The following is an 18,351-nucleotide window of genomic DNA, read 5'->3' on the forward strand; positions in this document are numbered from 1 at the left end:
ATATAAATGCAAAATTCGCTTCAAAATTCGTGCAAATTAAAAAAAAAAAAATCAAGAAACTTTTACCAAAATTTCATACTTTTAATGAGAATTAAAAAAAAAATGTGTCTTACAGTTAGTAAATATTTGGTATGTAGTTTTTAGAAAACTTAATTTTGGTATAATAAAGTGTAAGTTTGAAGGAGCTGATCTTTGACATTTTTTTTGCTGACGGTGTTGGATGTTTTCTTGTATAAAGTTTTCGAGCATTCGTTATTTATTTGCTATAAAAAATTACTAAAACTAAATAAGAAACAAGTTATAGTTATTCAGCGCACTGAAGTTATAATTATTTTTACACAAATGATTCCAAACGATTTCCTGACTAATGTTCACTTTTGGTCAATAGGATAGGTGTCCATAAGTCGGTTCGACTCGAAAATCTCGATTTTATATATTACAATAACATATTTGAAGATTGGTCTACCAGAACGGAATTGTTGGATACGGCACTATGCTGTTGTATTCGATACTATTTTGGTACCATAAGAGGCGCACGTTTTGAAATTGGCTACTCCGTCTTTCATCTTGATCGTAGTAGCGCTGAAGAGTGTATCGAATGTTGTCTTTTTTGTCACTGTAACACACAATTAGCTGTATCAAGCACGAAACTATCAAAGAGCTTTTTCTGAAGCGTAATATCAAATTGAGATCGCCATATAGCACAAATATGAACCGATGCAATTTATTGTATAGAGTACAACCGGAGATGTGGCTCACTAAAGGGGGTAGTATGGTTAATTCGGTGTAAAACAAGCATATTTTTCGAAATTTTTTTTGTCGACACAGTTGATTTATTCAAAATTTTAAAATTACTTCATTATAAAGTCATATTTAAAGAATATTGTGTGAAATTTTTTATTAATTTTTATGAAGAAATGAGTTGGTGGCAGCGAATCTTCGCGGACGTCTCATAAAAAAGTTTTATTGCGGTGTCCCTCAGAACTCATTACTGGATCAACTAAAATCAAAAAACCAAATTGATTTCATCAGCTAATAAAGTTTCGCAGGTAACAACGTCGAATTTTTTTTTTTTTTTAATTTTTTAAAGCGCTTTGAAGTCAAAACACCGATTTTTCATAAAAAAAACTTGAAAACTTTGTTGTTTTAAAATATGACAAAATTAAAAAAAAAAAAAACTCGACGTCATTACCTCGTGAATAAAGTAAAGAAACAAAAAAACCAAATTTGAAAAGAATCGGTGCAGTAGATATGAATCTACAGTGGACACCGACCGTAAAAAAGGCAAGTGTGAGAAAAACGCGTTTAAAGATTTCGGCAGCGTGAAATCCGGTTGGAGAGGTAGATACTTAATCCTTTGTGTCTTTGTCAATTTTACTCCAATGCACTTCAAACTTTCACACAATAATCTTAAGATGTTATAGAATAATTTAAAAAAAAAAAAAAAAAAAAAAAAAAAAATGAAAAAAAAAAAAAATACCATACTACCCCCTAAAGACTTCTAGCCGAAACATACAGAACTTTTTACTTCGCCTAATATTTGAGAAACGCACTACATGTGATACATGTGTACTTACATCGTAAATAATAAAAATTGATAAAATTAAATGCATATCCAGTGGAGTAGCACATTTCTCCAGCACTAGCTTATACGAGTACAGATTTATATAAGAGCTTAAATTAACTTGTTAGTAGCTGCGAAGTTAGAACTCTGAAAACTCCTTATTTCTAAAAATAAATTTAAATTTTCAGTACCAGCACTTTTTTAGATGGAATTTTAGAATGGAAACTTCACTTAACGCTTTCGCTTTTAATAGATTAAACTAATTGGTAAATGCAGAGCATTATCTTATATGTACGTGTATATGTAAATATACGTATTTATGTATAATTGCAAGATTAACAGGCAGGAAAGTTGACATAAGTATAGTTTGAGATTTCTTTTTTGTGATTTCTCTCCTCTTCAAAATACGAGTAAAGCTCCCAAAGTGATCTCTTACTCGTATGTTTGTCGGAATGGATGAATGACCTTTACTCGCTGATTTACAAATCCGCCACAGACTTTCTTCGCACATACTTGGCAAAGTAGTCCGGACGCCAGCATTTGCATGAACCTGGAATCAAAAACCAATCATAGTAGAGACGCACTTGGAAGCAACCGATCTCATCGTGCCCATCACAGTGCTGATTAAACTCAGGTGCATTAGCGCCATTATTATGGTTTGTGGCATCAGAGGCTGTGGCTACGCCAGCACGTTTCTGCAGATATTGCTGATATGCCTGGAAGTCTTGTACGGATGGTGTTTGCGTGGTTGTGGACGTAGTCGGCACGGCTTCCTCTGCATTTGGGTAGAAAATTTCAGCGACCAACAGACTAACCCAACGCGGTGAGGACAAACATCCGCCATCTAAGTAATGACAACGCGCTTGTATGCAACGGGTCACTTCGACGGTCTGTGTGAAATAACCTTCGTACGGTATTTGCACCACATATCGCCAGAAGCCCTGATAATTTTTCGCAAACACAGGTGTGGCGTATTCAACTTTGGCGGGACACGGCGTGGGTGGACCCTCATAACGTATAGGTCCGATTTCTTCGCGCCGTTCTGCGGTAGCTTGCGGTGTGGTCGAAGTATCGCCCTGTATGGCGCGATATAAAGTGCAGAAACTGTAACAAAAATTTGAAAATATAGTGATGATTCAAAACACAAACCAGAAATAAGAATAACTTACACTCCACCACCATCGCAGAACTTGCGTGGTTTTCGCTCCTCGGCCGCACGGCTATTTGCGCGCTGTTCTTCATCTAAAGCCGGATCGAAATAGCTAAATTCATGGCCCTCATTTCGTGGCTGGCTATGTGGCTGTGGTGGCGTGGACCGTTTTGCACGTGCATTGTAGTGACGATCGATATTGTTGTTCTCCACCTGCTCGACTGGTTCGTCGCGGATAATTTGGGTCACCTTGGGTAATGTGTCATCGGCTTTAAGCACTGGCAGGGTTTTGGATAAAAACTTCAGCGTTTGATTCCGTATTAGTTCACTGTGGGGAAAAACGGATAAAGAGCGTATGTTTTCCAATTAGTCTCTTACTAGAAGCTGTTTGTATCATTAGTTTATAAGTATTTACAATGGATATGGCTCCCCAAGCACATTTTGTCTCATTGGATTTTGAGGAATTTGCCCCTTGTTGAGGTCCCCACAAATGTTGTTCACCGACACAGCAGCCTTCTTATTGCCACCTACATTTTTGCAATCGGCACTGACGTGCGTATAGGGGGGTGGACGCACTTTTGGTGGCACGGCATTTGGCGATTCTACGAAAGCATAATAACCCTCGGGCGGCTCCTCGCTATAATCATTTTGTGTCTGCGCTGAGGTGTCAACGGCAAGCAGCGTGAGACATAGAAATTTCTGCAGAGTAAATAAATATATATATTTTTTTTAATAAATTAATGCATTTATGTAAAATTGAAGTATGTATGTGATTGATGTTTGGAAAATTAAAAGTAATAAATAGCTGTAGTGAAACAAAATGGCTTAACTAAACTGAGGTTCTCGAGCTTAAGGGGTTAGGGGTAGTCAGAGGCCCGAAAAAATGATGATTTTCACGAATTTTTTTTTGCTATTTAATTAATTTATTTAACAAAAATAAAAACATAGCATAAAAACATCATTTTTTAACTTGACTTCACCAAAATTTCAAAAAAAAAAATTATTAATTGCAAAAGTTATCGCTGTTTGTGTGAAGCCCGTTTCTCCAGAAGTCCCTTGCGGTGAACATCACAAGTCCTTGCAGATTCATCTAAAACCAATCGGATGAGAAAAATTATTTTTATTGATAGATAATTTCGAGCCGGATCGAAGCTTTTTTTTTTTTTTCAAAATCAACAAAATGGCGGCCTCAGAAAATTTTTTCCAGATTTTAGAAAAAAAACCAACAGTAAATTGTTAAAAAAAAATCGAAATTTTTGAAAAATAAAAAAATCCTTCGATCAGGCGCAAGTTTTTTATGTTTTTCAAAAGCTGTATAAATTTTATTGAAATCTACGTAGCGGTTTTTAAGTTACAGTGTTCACCAGTTTGAAAAACATAGTTTTGAGAAAAACGCATTTAAAGTTTTGCTATCGGCTCCGAAGCGGCCGAGCGCCCTTTGTTAATTGTTGAATAACTTGAAAAGTATTTGTCGGATTCACTTCAAATTTTTACACAATATTTTTAAAACATTATACTTTAAGAAAATGCAAAACAAAAAATCGATTTTTTGAAAATTCTGACTACCCCTAACCCCTTAACCGCTTTACGAGCCTTGAGTTTCTATCGAGTGTGTTTTTGCTGAATATTTTTTTATATAGGCGAATAGAAAACTGCTACTCTGGGTTAGTCGGCAAGTGAGTAGTAAAGTCCTTTCTCGCCGAACAAAATTCATACTTTATAAGACCCCCATCTTGGAAGATGCCTATATCTAATGTGGTAGTCCTTGTGGTGTTCGAGAGAAGGTAGACATGTAGGTAGGTGGTATTGGCAGTCGATCTTTAAACCAACTCACTTAGACCGTTGCCGATCCATTGTGTTCGACAGAAAGATTCTGCGGAATATTTTTGGGCCTTTTGCAAAAGCAAATATTGGAAATAATGAAACATTGGCTGCATGAGATCTATCGTATTGTCCGCTCCATCTCTGAAAGTATTCGACGCAGTACCTGCTGATAGTGTTAGACAAAAGAGCAAGGCCTCGTTTGCGTATGAGAGATCACTTGGTAGAAACAACTGGCGTGCTGTGTTAAACTCAACAAAAATCGCTTAAGTGGTTATCGCGCCAATAAAGAAGCAGAATAAAAGGGCAGTGGGCTTGCAAGCGCATATATTAAGATGAATTAGGTGAGTACAGAGGAATACTAATGTGTTCCTCAGCCCTATCGCTGCGTGTTCTTAAATATGCAGATCTTTCGGAGAATTTCATTAGTATCGCTACCAAGTTCGCGCCCAAGCTGTACAGATTCGCAAATAAGTATTTCCACAGACATTTTAGGTGCATTGTTCGAGGAGTTGAACAAACTCTACCTCTATTTCTGGTCTACAACTCCTACAGAAATCGTTATGCGGGGCGCAAGTGTTGGCAAATGATACTCTGCAAGTATGAAGATCAATTTATATTTTGTAGCTGCACTAGTTTTCAGCTTAACTTGTGAAATAGAAAAGCCCGAAAAGACATGAAATCTTGGACTTGATTCCCCAACTCCTGCTTCCCACCGTTCCTTAGCAAGCACTCATCTATAAGTGCTTCATCATTTATTGCACCATCATTCATCATTTTACTAATAAGTCCAGGGATCCCTTACAAGATATTACAGAGACCTTCGATATTCCTGAATATATTTCATTTGGATCAGTAAACATAAATGCCTTAGCCGCAGCGTGACTGCCTTCAAAAAGGGCGAGTTTTCAAGGAGCCTACCGGTAGCGGTCTGGAAGTGTAAAAACCTCCATCTGCCAACATTAGAATCTCGACATCCCGTAGAACAATATCACATTCTCACTCGCATTTGTAGTAGAAACGAATCTTGAATTTGTAGTTGAAGACGAACTCCGTGATTTAAAAGTCACAGTTTTTATGCTATAAGTTTGAAAGCTTCTTTCAATTAAAGTTGCTGGTAAAATATTTCACATTTTGCTACAATGCCCATTTTTGAACTGTTTGTGAATATTTTGAACTCGTCATCCCTTGGAAAGATAACAGATTCCGATACACCTCTGCTTGGGAAAGTGAAGCTCGCTGGAAGAAGTTCCTCTCACCTTAAATCGCTTACAGAATTTACTTTTTTTATACGAGAAGGGAAACGTTGGTACAGTTACTTAAAACTTGATCCGGCACTTCCAACAAGAGAACTGTGGCGCAACCTAATATAAAAAAATTTTAAATTCATGGCAAGGAAAGTGCCGAATGTGAGATTGACCTGGATGAACTTAATGACTACTTTATTAATGTTGGTACGAAAACAAATTGTGCTCCTATTTTAAGAGATTCCTCATCTTGTGCGTCTCTAAAAGAACAGTTTCAATTTAAGACAGTTAGTGAGGTAGATGTCCTGAAAGCTTATCCAAAATAAAGACTAATGTTGGAGGCGATGATGGCATCTCGCTAAAATTTGTCGATATAGTAATCCAATATATAAGGTTGTCAAAAAAGTCTTGCGGTATTTTTATTGAATTTTCAATTGTTCATAAAATTGGTTATAATAATGCGATTTAAGTCAAATATGCGCCGTTTTGTTCGATGACGAGTTCCCAACGAGATGCCAACTTCATAATGCCCCTCTTATAGAAACTCGCTTCCCTATTGTCAAAAAACTCGGAGAGCCAATTTTCACAGGACTCTCTTGAGGACAACTTCCGACTACCAAGCTCGTTCGCCATGGACAGAAATAGGTGGTAATCACTTGGTGCGAGATCCGGACTATACAGTGGATGCAAAAGAACCTCCCATCCGAGCTCCCGGAGCTTCTGGCGCGTCACCAAAGATGTGTGTGGCCTGGCGTTGTCCTGATGGAAAACAATTCGGCCTCTGTTGATCAAAGATGGCCTCTTCTGCATGAGTGCTGTATTCAAGCGGTCCAGTTGTTGGCAGTACAGGTCCGAATTGAGCGTTTGGCCATAAGGGAGCAGCTCATAGTGGATGATTCCCTGCCAATCCCACCAAACACACAGAAGAACCTTCCTGGCCATCAATTCAGGCTTGGCCACCGTCTGGGCAGCTTCACCGCTTTTCGACCACGACCGTTTGCGCTTCACGTATTCGTAAGTGACCCACTTTTCATCGCCAGTCACCATCCGCTTCAAAAACGGGTCGATTTTGTTGCGATTCAGAAGCCATTCGCATGCATCCATACGGGCAAAAATGTTTTTTTGCGTCAAGTCGTGTGGCACCCATACATCGAGCTTCTTTTTGAATCCAAGCTTCTTCAAATGGTTTATAACGGTTTGATGACTCATGCCCAGCTCTTGGCTGATGCCACGACTGCTACTATGCCGGTCTCTTTCAATCAATTCAGCGATTTTATCGCAATTTTCGACGACAGGCCTTTGGGACCGTGACGCATCTTCGATCACCTCTGCACCAGAACGAAAACGTTGAAACCATCGTTGTGCGGTGGAAATGGAAACTGTATCGGGTCCATAAACTGCACAAATTTTATTGGCAGCATGAGATGCATTTTTGCCTTTATCGTAGTAGTACTGTAAAATATGCCGTATTTTCTCTTTATTTTGCTCCATGTTTGCGACGCTATAACTCACGAACGACTTAAAGCAAACAACAATTAATCAAACACGTGTTAGCACGTGAAAAGAGCTTTCCAAAAAGCTCTAGTGTGAACCGATGCGACGAATACAACTAGAACTACGCGCTTGCAAAGACAAGCTTGCGGAAATACCGCAAGACTTTTTGGCCAACCTTATATAATAGGGCCCCTTACCCATATAATAAACCATTGCTTGACTAGTTCATGTTTCCCAGCAGTATGGAAAAAGACTATAGTTTTCCCAGTCGCAAAAAACACAAATGCTATTTATGCTGGTAATTATAGACCTATCAGCATACTGTCCGCATTTTCCAAAGTTTGTGAAAGCTTGATGGCCACGCAAATTTCATCTTTTGTACAGGACAATCGTCTACTCTCTCCAAACAAAGTCACAGTTGCTCGACAGGTTAAAATACTGGACGATATTAGAATTAGTTGATGATATACAGTTGTACTTGTTTCAAAATAAACAGTGATTTGTCTGCTATTTCTGTTTGGGCTAATGATAATTCTTTATGTTTGAACGCGTCAAAGTCATATTTCTTACCTATGTATATGTAATAGTGTGGTGTACTATATGTTGATAATATACCTAAATTGTGGATAGATACTAGTTCCCATACCTTTACGGATAAGGTAAACAATTTGGGGTTTATTCTTAACACAAAACTTACCTGTGCTGACCACATAAATAGGGTTGGGGGAATGCATTTTATTACAGTTTCTGGTGTATCACGAGATAGTGTCTTTGGCACTCTTTTATTTGTTCTACTCATAAATAAAATTCTGGGTAGATATGCGAAAGATTTAAAGAATCTCTATACTTGAAAAATACCCCATACGTCAAAACTTGAGCTCCATAATATGGAATCCAATTTATAGTTCGCATGTTAGTAGGATGGAAAGGGAGTACAACAAAAATTTGCTGCTTTTACTCTTCAGTTTTTAACCTGCTTAGAGTGGTCGTTGTAAGCTTATAAATTTGAAATTGCTTGAAAAAAGAATGACTGTCCAATCACTTACGTTTTTTATTATTTTCTGTGTGACGGTATAGACCCCCTCGAACTACTTAAACACATATGATTCAATGTTTCAAACAGAGTCTTATGCTTTCGACCTTCGTTTTATCTGCATTGAATGAAAGCCTACTTTTGTTTTGCTCCTGCACCGATGTTTACAACTCTTACTGAGTTCAACAAAATCTCAAAAAATACTAATAATGAGTATGCGGCTCAATGATTACTATTTAAATTTAAAATTGAAATATTTTACATACTTTTAGATTCATTTATATAATTTACTATTTAGTGTGAACTCTAGTCTGTAAGATTGTTAAGGTCATAGACCATAGAGTAAATGAAATTAAATGATATATGCAGAAGAAAAGCGTCTATTGAGTGAATGGAAATGGATACAAATTATTCGTTGACTAGTTTATACTGTAAAATATGGTCATATACTGCCTAATATACTATTTAAAGCTTCATTAGTGTCTCCGATGGTAAAAGTGAATAATTTTTGGATTACTACTTGGCGATATCTCAACAGCGCTTTACAAGCAGAAACATTTGATTCAAACTAAATATTATATACAGCTTTGTGTATGTATGTACTTCACATATGTATGTATGTGTATTAGAAATTAATAAAGGAAAATAATTGCCAGTAGTTAAATATAGTGAAAGCATGATAAAGTCATCAAGCCAATTGTAGCAATAAATATATACAACAAGCTAAGGAATGGCAGAAATTTTCTTTTCCTAATTGTAGGTGTGGTGGATGTTTGTTACTGTGTATACATTTTGCTGATCCAAATATATCAAAGCGTTCGAAGAAAGTGAGGTAAGTAAATAAGGGAATACGCTTGCCTTAAGTGATGATTAGATGCTATCTTTCTATTAAGAAGTAGCATACGCCCGCGTCTTCGCTATTTTTATTTGTAAATCCTTGGGCCCTATTAATTATCATTTGAAAACTCGAAATAATCGGAACTTCAAATCACTTGAATTTGTATGCATACTTTCTGGCATAATTGCAATTTGGATAATTCTCATTTGCCGCAGCCAATTAAATTAGTTCCTTCAATAATACACAAACCTGTGCTATTTTACAGCTTACGAAGTTTTAAATTCCTTAAAAATATTATAGGAGGACCAATTTTGAATGTGATTTGGTGTACTGGTAGTCCTGAAGTCTTTAGGCCATTTAAAATTCGGATAAAAAATTAATTCGTCTTGTTCAACAGCCGAATTTATTGGAGTATGCGCCAAATCAAGGATTATATAGTTTATTTTGACTAAATGCTTATTTTTCGCCGTAATACTCTTAGATCGCTCATTTACTTCAATATTGTGCAAAAAAATTAAAAAAAAAAAACGGCTTCAAATTTTTCAATTTATTTGGCCTCCCTAAGTAAATATGTTTTTATCTAATAAGGCACTGTTAATATGTAGATATCGCCATACATTTTGTACACGTGGATTTCGTCTAATGATGCTTAAGAAGTAGATATATAGTATGTATGTACAGGGTTGGCCATATTAAACTGTCCCATGTGATTATTAAAAAAATATGGAAAAAGAAACATTTTTTTGTGTTTCATTGTGAAGAACATTTAATTTAGTTCAAGGAGATTCGTTTACATCACTTTTTGAATATGATATCGCGCAAGTGGTCGCCCTTAGCTCGTATAGCGTAATGTGCCCGTTTTTCGGCGTTTTCCATAGTTTTGGCCAGCGTCTCGGCCGATATGGCGGCTATTTCCCGTCGGATATTGGCCTTAAGTGCGCCTAGTGTCTTTGGCTTGTTGACGTAAACCTTAGATTTCAAATTACAGTAAAAAGTTATAGGGTTACTCAATGGGTCAGTTTAATATGGCCAACCCTGTACATATTCCATACAATACATTTTGAATTGCAGCGTATGTTATGTAAGGGAAACACCATTTGAAACACTTTTTAATAAAATATTCTCAAAGATAATTTGCGAGATACCCACACCCTTGTGCTTATTCATATGTACCATCTTTTGCCATTTTCCCCTTAAGAGTTAGTTGGAACGCCATACACAAATATTTATAATTAAAGAACACATTTCGTTTGATATCCTCTAATTATTATTAATTTATTGTTATTAATTTAAATTACTCTTTAAAGCTAGATGGCAACATATTTCAAAAATATTATTACATTAAAGTTATTTCTGTCTTTATATTGATGTATATATTTTATTAAAATTTCTATAGTTTTTCATTCAATTTATTAATTTATAGAAAACTGGTGGCAACCCCAGCTGAAACTATTTTTTCATCAAAGCTTGTTTAAACAACTTTCATCTGATATCCATATTTTAATATTGAAATGAAATTTTCCAAAAGTTGATATTTTTGCAATTAAAATCATGTGGAAAAACCAATTAAAAATATTTTTGACGTGATAACGTCTTATAATTCAATTTAGCCGGCTGCACGCACGAAAAAATGTCATTAGTGTTACCTTGCTCATTTGTCGTTACCTTGCTCATTGCCGTTACCTTGAATGAATTGCAAGCGAAAGCGCGGAACGAACGACAAAGCAAACAAAGCAAACGAACGGCAACGTTCGACATCTTGCTCTCTCCTACTTAAGTGAGCGTATATATGTATGTATATGCGCATATGTACATATATAAATTCACGTATTTGTATTTGCATATGCCTTCTTATAAATAAAACCAAGTTTGTTAATAATACCTGTTGTTTTAATGTTATTAATATATTATTTTTTGACGTGATAACGTCTAATAATTTTATGTAGCCGGCTGCACGCACCAAAAAATGCGTCGTTACCTTGCTTGCACAGCATGTTATGTTATGTTATGTTATGTTATGTTATGTTATGTTATGTTATGTTATGTTATGTTATGTTATGTTGTGTTATGTTAAAGTATATTATGTTATGTTATATTATGTTATGTTAATGTTACCTCATTCTCTATATCCATACAAAATATCTATCAAACAAATAAAATTTAAATTTTCTTTTGAAAAATGCAACCATTCAATCAGTATTTTCTTATGTCGTTATCACGCTAAACTATCGTCAGTAAACCGACTTTACAGACAACCTCTTTTTACCTAGGCTTGTTTAAAAACCTTAATATTCAAGTGAAATTTGCGATAATTTGGTTTTTAATTTTTTCATTCAAATTCAGAAGGCAACATTGCTTTGGAATTGATTTGGAGTTTTAATATTTGTCTTTATACTAATGCTGGATTGCTTAGGCATGTTAAAATAAGTGTTGCACATTACTTATATTATTGTGGTAAGAGTAAAAACCGTTATTTCGTATATGATGATACAGTTGACTATAAATACATATGTATACATGAATTTTTACTTCCAATTCCACTTTAGGCGGCTTACATTTGAGAAGAACAAACAAAGAAGTCAGGTTTAAAGTACAACAACAACAGCGGCAATAGCAAAAAGAAACAACATAACAATAACAATGAAAGTGTTTGAAGTTATCTAAAGAGTTCAGTTTTCGTTAAGTGCTGAAGTGCTGCTACTTTGCGGTTGAAGTTGTTGTTGCTGTCTATTTACGAAAAAAACACACTAACTTTCGCCAAAAATGAATTGTTGGCGGTTTATTTTATGAGATAAATGACATTTATAGTTTATTACGTGTGGACGTATGTATGTATTTAAGTTTATTTAACACTAACTTTTGGTTAGTTGCTAATATCGAAGACAGTGTACTTTTGTTATTGCATGTTGCTGCCAATTACTGTGTTGACTATTTTGCCAAAGCGAACATCATACCAAATTTATATGCTAAAATACTAACAACTCTTTTCAAAGCAATTAATTTTTTTATTTGAATTTTGTTTTTGACGTTTTTCGGCGAATAGACATAAGCTTCATTCATTCATTAATAAATTTGTACGTTCATTATCGTTTTTAGGAAATTTAAGTCTTTGTTTAATTATTTATTTTACTTTTATTCTCTTTTATTACTATTTTTATTAATAATACCTTTTTTTCATTAAAAAAAAATACTAACACAATTTTAGCCTTTTTTTAGAAATTTTTACTTTCACATACCCGCAGTCGGTTTTCTTATAGGGGCATACAAATTTTGTAATTAAAATCAAACGCACCCTTAAATTTTTTTTATGATTTGGAAGATTATTAAGTTCGTAGGCGAAATTCCAAGTGAATGGTTGAAATACTGAAAATATTTGAGCTTTAATTCAAAATAAGCAAAATCAGTCGATTCCACGTTATTCATAGGAATTGGAAATTGATCAGCTGAAAGCTTGTTTCCTTGCGGGGATCCTATAAAATCAAGAGTTCCCGTTTGATAATTTGATGTTCTGTAATTTCTGTAATTTCCCGTCTCAGTGAAACACCAAAATTAAGAAAAAGTTTTTTCTAATAGCGGTCGCCATTGAAAAAAAGCTCCTCATAAAAATATCTGCCGTTCGGAGTTGGCTTGAAACTGTAGGTCCCTCCATTTGTGGAATAACATGAAGACGCACGCCTCAAGTAGGAGGAGAAGCTCGGCCAAACACCCAAGAAAGGTGTACGCGCCATTTATATATATACATATATATATAATTTCTATTATGGGATAATTTGATGTGCTGTATTTCAAACTTATAAGTGCTTCCGTGACTTCATTGTAATCATTGAAAAATTTGGGATCTTCCGTCGCAGATGTAGTTGGATCATACCTTGTCATTGGTGAAAATAATAATCATATTACAGTCAATGGAGTTTGCTATGGTGCCAGATTAGAATACTATTTTTGGCTAGAATTGGATTTAATTGACATCGGTAAAATAAACTCCCAAAAAATGGTGCCATATATATCACAGTTGATCAAAAAATTCATTTATTGAATATCGATAAAATATTCGCTTGGAGGATCACTTCGCTCATGCCACTAGCGTTAAGCCATTTTCTTATGCCATTGGAAATTATTATAAAATTAAAATGTTATCACATTTACGTTTATACAGAATTCACCCAGTACAAATGCTTGCAGTTCTTAACCGGTTCATTAAATAAAGAAACTGAAAGCGCTTATTAGAATGAGGCTCATATCTATGACTGCGGGAGCTTCCCATTCAAGCCCAATGCGCGTTATCTAGGATTCCGAGCCACTTAGTTTACATTTTGATTATTAGTTAGGCGCAATATGAGCTATCATTTCATTATCCTGCCCCAATCTCTACAATTCTCATCAAGGTTATGAATCGAATCCTTGACTTGGTGTGTTTCAACTTGATCGCAACCATGAGTGTACTTAAGATAAATAAAGCGGGCCGCTGGAAGCAAAAAAATTATGGTCATGCCAACTTATTCCGATAAACTCAGTACACCTCGGAGAGAACTGATTACATTGTGCCGACGGTAACATTCAACAGGAATTTGCCACTCTCTTTCTCTCTCAAGATGAATGGAGTTAAGGATTCTCAGTATACAACTTCGACACTACAGATGGCTTTAAAATGGATTGTGGTGTCGGAGCAGGTATATATTCTCTTAGAATCGAAAAATTTGAACGTTTTCCTAATGCCTGCAATGTCTTCAAATACAGGCAATTGGGAAAGGTTGTAGGTTACTAATCGCAAACTTCTCTTTTAAGTGCAATATCGCTATTCTTTCGGGTAGCCACGTTGCAATCCAGGCACTGGATTCGACTACAACAACCTCTAAACTAGTGGAACAAAGTAGAAATAGCTTTACCACCTTGAGTGAAAACCATAACGTTACCTTAATCCGGGTCCCGGGACATCGAAACATTGAAAGTAACGAAAAAACAGATGAACTGGCCAGAGAAGAATCTGCCATAAATAACGTGCAATTTCCCGAAAGTACCTCCGAATCGCGGATTGTAGATGGAGAGACCAGACGACATGCAGCAGAACGTTATGGCCCACGTCAATATTAATAAACATGAAGAGACGGGACGCCTGAAGACTCACGGCTGTCATAACTGGCTTTTGGCCTGTCGGGGAACAAACAGCAGGAATCCCTTACAACACTATCACTGTTGTAAACAACCAAAGAAAAAGGAATCGATTTTCCATTTTCTCTGTGAATGTCCTACCTTATGGAAATAGAGAATGCCACCGCTGGGCAGACCACTGTGCGAGTGTCTCGAGCAACTGTCTGGCCTAGATGTGAACATCCTATTAAAGTTCTTGAACCGTACAGACTGGATATAGTCATGCTTTAAATAACTGTTGTTGTTGTTGTTGTTGTTGTTGTAGGAGTATACTTTGCCCTCAGTGTAGTGTAAATCACCGGTCGTCTTCGTCTAGCGCATCTAACGATAGGCCCAGGAAAAGGTGGTTAGTGTCGTGCGAGGTGCCTTCACATGCTGGAGCTATGTTTAGTATGTCGGGGTCATAACCTGCTACAGTATCCATTCCCATGGCAGTCTATTTTACGGAATTTATCGGAATTACTCGTGTTTTTCCCGACCAAAGGCTGCCACACCAGAAAACTAGCCATGTCTATTGTACCGTAAATAACCGTTAAAAAAGTTGGTAGCGAGGATGTGGACTTCAACCAACCAACCAACAATTATACGGAGTTGTTAATTTAGGTGACCATCTCTAGTTTCAATCAACTCCCAGTCAGTAGGCTAGCTACCCAAATCAAATTTAGGAGATTAAAATTTTACAGTGCAACATATTATAGATGAAACGATGCAGAATACGTTTGACTGCATGCATAGTCTTCAATAAATTAGATAAACAGCACGAAATACCTTGTACCTTACTTGTTTTGCTACAGCTCCCTCTGACCTGTGCGGAACACAATTTTTAGTATGGAACACTTCTTCAGAATCAATTGACGTATGAAAGTGTCTGCTGATATGTATGAGCGTATCAGTATTTTATGTAAACCAAAAGCCACCGGCTTTAGTGTGACTAACTGTGCTAAAATGGAAAGGGGAAGATCTACATAAACATTGCATGAGTCCCACTATGTATAACTATCTCAATTCTATGCTGAATTCTATGCTAAATTGTACATAAGTGTACTATAAAAGATGACAATACTAAAAATACCAAAAAATGTTGAATTTTTAAGCTCGTCATTAGAGCGTTCTGTTCTAATTTGGCCAACCAAGTATAATGAAATCATATTTATCAATCGAAAAAATGCATTCATTAATTGTTAAGTGTTTGGTTGAACTACTGCAAAAATTTATAGCATGTTTCTTGATGCTGTTCTACAAATGGTTGGATCATACTTTTACGGTATATGAGAAACTTTTTCATTACAGAAATGCTCTCGGATGTTTACCAATGCCTGTTGAAGGTAACCGCATTGAGAAAATTCTCTTCATTTTAATAGTAGATATCTAACGCAGGGCCAACCAAGTGGTCGTCGCTCTCAGGTCCACTCGGCCATAGAGTAAACTTATAATAGAAGTATTTATATACAGAAATTTATGTAACGAGAAACACTTGTTATCAATGCTAAGCCTCGGTCGCATGCTTTAAAAAGAAAAGTACAAAATGAGAGCCCAAAAATGAAGAAATTTTTATTTTCACTTCCGCTTTTTATACGAATTCATTGAATACTATGTATTTTTTGTTTTTCAGAAGTTAAAAGTGAAATGAAAATTGAGTCTGTAGTATCTCAATGACTTCCACTTAACAGCCTACTCTTTAGTCTTTACACTCTACATACACAGTAGCTGCAGACAAAGAATGCCGCGATTTCTTTGACCTTTCAAGTGCATACCCAAGCGTCTGATTACTTTTGATTTCTTGCTTTCTACCCACTATAGTCTTACAGACACTCATACATATGTAATATGTATTATACATATGTATCTTAACATTTGAGAATGTGCTGTTACTTCTGATTTCTTCGTTTCATTTCCTTAACATATTTTTGTTTTTTTTTATGATGAGAGCATTTTTGGAATTTAAAATTTATGATAACTCATTAAATGGGTGTGCTGTAGTCATTATTTGTGTCACTTTGGCAGCAGAACGAATGGACGAGCAACGAACCGAACCGAAGTGGAAAAGGGGAACCTATAGCGGCATTAACCGTGTTGTGTTGCTCTCGGTTTGCATACCAAAACATTTAAATTAGGTCAGACGTCAGCATCGAGCTTGTACGGTTTGAAAGATTATTAAAGTCTACACTGATCGGCTCCTTCGTACACTTCAGTTGTTATTGCGTTGGCATTTGATTTCTAAATGCTCAACTGCTTATTCGCCTGCTCCGGACATGGAAATGTAAATGTTACAAAAGCTCATTTCAAATGCACTATCGGATTAAGTAGATGTAATACAAATAACTTAAGCGAAAAAATATAGAGATAAATGGCTTCGTCATGAAAGAAAGTTTCAAAACGAAATTGACCAGGTGAACGAGTCTCTATTAGAGAATCAATTCAGAGGGTTGAGTGACTTAAAAATTGCGTTGAAGTTAATATTTTGTGTTGCTACCTTCACAGTTATAAGCTATGCATTCACATACATGTATAATATATACAAATAACATCTTTACACTTGCCAAAATTCCCATAAAGAATGCCTGCCATTGTTTATTTCATAATTAATTTGTTTACCTTTTCTTGCTGTATGTGAAGCGAATGGCTATCAAGGTGTCAGCAAGAATATGGTGAAAAAAGGTTAGAGATACGCAAAAGAAAGCAACGGAATATCGTGACCGACTTTTTAGTAATAGCGTTAAAAAAAGACGTGGCGCTCATACAAATCCTACAAATTCATAGAAATTCATACAGATATGTATGTATATTAATAGTACATATACATATGCATAGATATTGTATGTGTAACATTTCCAGCTCATTCATGCATACATACATACATGAGTACTTGCATGTTTATTTAATCACTTGTATTAGTATTTTGCTTATAAAGTCAAGCGGTTGTGTCATTCATAGCAGCACAGCGAAGATGAGTTGGATATCCAACAATTCACACATCGTTCTAAATACGTGCATAAGTATGTTATTAAGTAACGGGAAAACTTGCTCGTATTTTGCTGTTTGTATTCTAATTAAAGAATAATGAATGCTCACACGCTTCCCTGTATCTCCTCTATGCCATCCAAAACTTAAGGCTATACATCATTTTGAACACTAAGACACATTAAATATTCGTAAGTTGCCGCTAAGGTTAGCGGCAGTAGCAATAATCTACTCCACTTCAATTTCTCTCCTACTTTTTGTTGCTGCGATTAAAAACAAAAACCGTTCACTCAGCTGTGAAAATTTAAATAAAAAGCAAACAAATGCATAACTAACAATGTAGCAAGTGCTGATGATAACCGCTACGTACATATATACAAATTTTCTTATAATTAAAAAATTCTTATACCAGCAGTGGCTACAACCAGTGGAACGACTTAGAACGAAAGAGTTGAACAACGAACTCGAACTAACAAATGCTTGACTTGTAAAATGCTGGAAGAAGAAAGAGTACAACATTTGCAATGGCTTTGCACATTTTTTGCGTTGTTGTTGTAGTAAAATACTGAATAAGATGGTTAGAATAATCTAGAGCATGCTGAAGAAATGCAGGATTTACATACGCCACTAAATATAAATTTCCATTCAATTATGCTCACATATACGTGCACATAAATAGTTTGGAAATTAAACTTTTTGAAGTATTAAGAAACTGCTATTTCGTTCATATATATATGACACAATGTATGTTTTAACCTACCAAAAATAATCGATTATCCATCACACCAAAAAATTCCAAGCCCAAATCGAGCAATACCTCTGCACTTCGAAACTTTTTCCAACTTTTTGATATTATTTCTTGTTTGTTTGTTTAATTTTTCAGTTGCACTTTTTATGCTTGTATTAAAATTATTATATTTATGCTTGCTAAAATTGACACTTTTTCTTGATATTCGAAAGCACTTCAATGCTTGTAATTTTTCTTTATTTCTCAATTTTAGTAGAACAAGTTCCGTCAAAAGCTGCCACTCAACTGAAATGATATTATAAGCAACCTAAACATTGAACCTCTGGATATGGCGCAGCATAACACCA

The 18,351-nt window shown here is 35.6% G+C and overlaps 1 protein-coding gene across 1 annotated transcript; it reads right to left on the reverse strand.

The window, feature by feature from the left end:
- Window positions 1–1,766: 1,766 nt before the first annotated feature.
- On the reverse strand, window positions 1,767–18,085 carry LOC129245434 (uncharacterized). The gene is made up of 4 exons (XM_054883595.1): window positions 18,017–18,085; window positions 3,130–3,413; window positions 2,734–3,042; window positions 1,767–2,668 (listed from the first exon to the last, which is right to left on the reverse strand). The coding sequence occupies exons 1-4, from the start codon at window positions 18,035–18,037 to the stop codon at window positions 2,044–2,046; spliced, it is 1,239 nt and encodes a 412-aa protein (XP_054739570.1). The 5' UTR covers window positions 18,038–18,085; the 3' UTR covers window positions 1,767–2,043.
- Window positions 18,086–18,351: the final 266 nt, after the last annotated feature.

This window comes from Anastrepha obliqua, chromosome 4 (genome assembly GCF_027943255.1).
Source record: "Anastrepha obliqua isolate idAnaObli1 chromosome 4, idAnaObli1_1.0, whole genome shotgun sequence".
In the NCBI taxonomy this organism is placed as follows: Eukaryota; Metazoa; Arthropoda; class Insecta; order Diptera; family Tephritidae; genus Anastrepha; species Anastrepha obliqua.